General features: G+C 46.6%; 1 protein-coding gene across 1 annotated transcript in view; it reads right to left on the bottom strand.

The window, feature by feature from the left end:
- Positions 1-1072: 1072 nt before the first annotated feature.
- The window catches only part of PGAM1 (phosphoglycerate mutase 1), a 7635-nt gene continuing 4574 nt past the window's right edge, over positions 1073-4133 (bottom strand). Inside the window, exon 2 of the mRNA XM_017502770.1 lies at positions 1073-2609. Coding sequence (XP_017358259.1) covers positions 1984-2609 — 626 coding nt within the window. The 3' untranslated portion in view covers positions 1073-1983. The remainder of the gene's footprint in view (positions 2610-4133) is intronic.

Genomic DNA, 4133 nt, shown 5'->3' on the forward strand with positions numbered 1-4133 from the left:
GCTTGAAAGTATTTAAATCTTAGAATAAGGACCTTGATTTGTTTGAATTGGTATCTACCCCAACCCCAGTACCAAGTGGTGTGATATTTGATGCTTTTTACCTATGTTTCTTTTGGACCTGTTTCCTCTTCCGTAAACAGAATTTACCAGTCCTTTCATGGGTTGTCTAGGTTAGAGCTAACGTATATAATATCCCTCACCCAGTGGGTGGCACAGAGGAGCTTCATTAGGAGCTGAACAGATGGAGGGTGTTACTTTCTCCTACCAGAAGGGAAAGGGAATGTTTTCTTCAGCTTTATGGGCTTTCCTGTATTCCAGTGATCTTTTCAAAGGAGAGAGAAGGTGATTATGTGTATAATGTAATTATACTCCTTTTCCACTGTACCAAGTCACTTTTTGAGGTCATCTTTAATTTTCAAAGAGCCAAAAACAAAGGTATGAATTAAGTTTACAAGTTGGTAACAGAAAAGGGTTTAAAAAAAAATTCTGAGGCCTGCACAGTGGCTCATACCTGTAATCCCAGCACTTTGGGAGGCCAAAACTCATTCAAGACCATCCTGGGCAACATGGCAAAACCCCATCTCTACTAAAAATACAGAAATTAAGTGGGCATGGTGGCATATGCCTGTGGTCCCAGCTACTCAGAAGGCTGGGGCGGGAGGATCACTTCAACCTGGGAGGTGGAGGTTGCAGTGAGCTGCGATCACGCCACTGCACTCCAGCCTGTGCAGCCTATGCGGCACAGCCAGCCGGTTTTGGGGGAAAAAAAAAAAAAAGACTTTACTAAGAGGATGTAAGGGAGTTTCAGAATTTAACTTTTCAATCAGATATTCAGTAACCAGGGGAGCACCAAGCAAGAACTGCAGGGAGCAACATAAATGGAGGCCTACCACCCCTACCTCAGCCCAGCAGGCTGACATTTTGAAAACCCCATTTTTGGACCAACCATGTGAAGTTGTGACTGGGTGTCCTAAAACAAACTACCACACAAGGACTAGGGTAGTTAGAGACATTTCAAGTTAAATGCTAAGGCTTCCTAAGATAAGGTCTTCCACATCACACAGGAAACTACTGCACATCACTCCTTTATTATACTGATCTGGAAAAAGGATTTAGTACAGTTATGCTCAAAGGAACACTGGACCCATGTGGCAGAACCAAGCAACTAGAACATGATTCAGAAATCAGTGAGACATTTGGACAGGACCAAGAGGCATTTCACTGCCACAAAACAAGGCGGGGAGGGATTCGGAAACACACAGCAGGAAGTACTCCTGCCGCTCAGAGGTCAAGGAGCTGATCCCATATTGGTATGAGGAATGGTTTATTTTCTGATGATCATATGTGGTACTATTTCAACCGCCACAAGAAACCCCAAAAGGGTTATTGTTTTGTACTATTTATATATACTATACTTTCTTTTTTTATATAAAAGTAAATGTTACACCTAAACTAAATTCAGGATTCATCCCAACCTTCTAGAGCCAGCTTCTCTGGGGTCAGGGAGGAAACAGCTGTCACATCACCATGCAGGTTACATTCATCTGCCACTGGAATGACTAGAGCCCCCAGGCAGTGGCCTGACTGCCAACGAGCAGAGGACTGGCTGCTGGGGGTAGACAGGCTCTCTTGCTTCTCTTCATTGATCACAGCTTAGCATGTTCCTCCCTTCAAGTCTTTAGTAAACAAAGCACTTGCAAAAGCCCGTCACTACCTTTCAACTCTCTTGGATAAGGGGAGTCTTTCTACAGCTTGGACCGAGAACCTGTGCCCTAGAAGTGCAATTCTGACTAGAATGTATGAAGGGAGTGGGTACAGGAGACAAAAGGGCTAAAAGGAAAATGGGAGCCACTAGTCCCCATCTGCAGCTACAACTCAAGATGTCTACAGATGTGGTCAGTGTGACATGTGCACGAGGGAGGGGTAGAGGGATGCAACAGGCAGGGAGGGTGCTCCTGGGGACAGCAGCCTGCCCGCTGGCCTTCACTTCTTGGCCTTCCCCTGGGCAGCCACAGCTTCCATGGCTTTACGCACGGTCTCTTCATCCCCCAGGAACTGCATGGGCTTGATGGGTTTCAAATTCTTGTCCAATTCATAGACAATGGGAATACCAGTCGGCAAGTTCAGCTCCATGATAGCCTCTTCAGAGAGACCCTCCAGATGCTTGACAATGCCCCGGAGGCTGTTGCCATGGGCTGCAATCAGTACCCGTTTCCCCTCCTTGATCTGGGGAACTATTTCTTCATTCCAGAAGGGCAGAGCTCTAGCAATTGTGTCCTTCAGACTCTCACAGGAGGGTAACTGATCTTCTGTGAGGTCTGCATACCTGCGATCCTTACTGATGTTGCTATAGAAAGGATGGTCGGGCTCCATCGGAGGTGGTGGGACATCATAGGAGCGCCTCCATATCTTCACCTGGGCCTCACCATGCTTTGCAGCAGTTTCTGCTTTATTGAGACCAGTTAGACCCCCATAGTGCCGCTCATTGAGGCGCCAAGTCCTCACTACTGGCAGCCACATCTGATCAATGGCATCTAGCACTGTCCAGAGGGTCCGGATCGCTCTCTTCTGCACTGAGGTGAAGCAGATGTCAAACTCATAGCCAGCATCTGGAAATCAGAAGTTCAAAGTGATAAGCTAATCAGGTCTACTCTGAGCCATAAATGTTCTTCCATGTTAATCTCCTGTACAAGTAGTCCAAATGAAAATATTTGGCCAAAAAAAAAAATTTGGCTAAAAAAAATATTTAGCCAACTATTTTGTGTATTCTTACAGTCTATCCAAGGTCACAGCTATTATCTAAGAGATTAAAATCCATGCTGTGGGACTCCAGAATCCCACTCATCACCACCATCTCTAGCGATCCCCATTTTCCTTACTCCCAGGGATCCTGATGTTTGTATTTCAGTTACAATTGTCATTTTTCTTTTTAGACGGTGTCTCACTCTGTCACCCAGACTGGAGTACAATGGCGTGGTTTCGGCTCACTGCAACCTCTACCTCCCAGGTTCACGTAATTCTCCCGCCTCAGCCTCCCAAGTACCTGGGACTACAGGTGCATGCCACCACACCCAGCTAATTTTTGTATTTTTAGTAGAAATGGGGTTTCACTATGTTGGCCAGGCTGGTTTCTAACTCCTGACCTTGTGATCCACCCCCCTCAGCCTCCCAAAGTGCTGGGATTACAGGTATGAGCTACTGTGCCTGGCTGCCCCCTCCCCCCTTTTTTTAATTTTTGAGATGGAGTCTCTCTGTTGCCCAGGCTGGAATGCAGAGGCACATCTCGGCTCACTGCAACCTCCACCTCCCAGGTTCAAGCAGTTGTTCTGCTTCAGCCTCCCAAGTAGCTGGGATTACAGGTGCATGCCACGATGCCCGGCTAATTTTTGTATTTTTGGTAGAGACAGAGTTCCACCATGTTGGCCAGGATGGGAATTGTGACTTCTAATAGGTATTTACTAGACCTCTGATCTAAAAAAATTAGGATTTAAGTCCCAATCAGGACACAGAAAGAGGTCTTTCTGTGCTGATAAAACGTCAGTTTGTTATATGAAATTGTATTCACTGGGCCCGGCGCAGTGGCTCACACCTGCAATCCCAGCACTTTGGGAGGCTGAGGCAGGTGGATCACCTGAGGTCAGGAGTTCAAGACCAGCCTGACCAACATGGAGAATCCCCATCTCTACTAAAAATATAAAATTAACGAGGCGTAGTGGCACATGCCTGTAATCCCAGCTACTCAGGAGGCTGAGGCATGAGAATTGCTTGAACCCCGGAGGCAAAGGTTGCGGTGAGCTGAGATCACACCACTGCCCTCTAGCCTGGGCAACAAGAGTGAAACTCCATCTCCAAAACAAAAAACGAAGAAAAGAAATTGTATTCACTGTGGAGTATGGATATCATACCACAAACTAATCCATGGTTTCTCTCTACTCAAAGTGCCCTCAGAGGGGAAGACCTACTTAAGTGTTAAACCAAGTTTAAGGCCGGGTGCGGTGGCTCAAGCCTGTAATCCCAGCACTTTGGGAGGCCGAGGCGGGTGGTGGATCACGAGGTCAAGAGATTGAGACCATCCTGGTCAATATGGTGAAACCCCGTCTCTACTAAAAATACAAAAATTAGCCAGGCGTGGT

Source organism: Cebus imitator, unplaced genomic scaffold (assembly GCF_001604975.1).
Source record: "Cebus imitator isolate Cc_AM_T3 unplaced genomic scaffold, Cebus_imitator-1.0 Scaffold299, whole genome shotgun sequence".
NCBI classification, from domain to species: Eukaryota; Metazoa; Chordata; class Mammalia; order Primates; family Cebidae; genus Cebus; species Cebus imitator.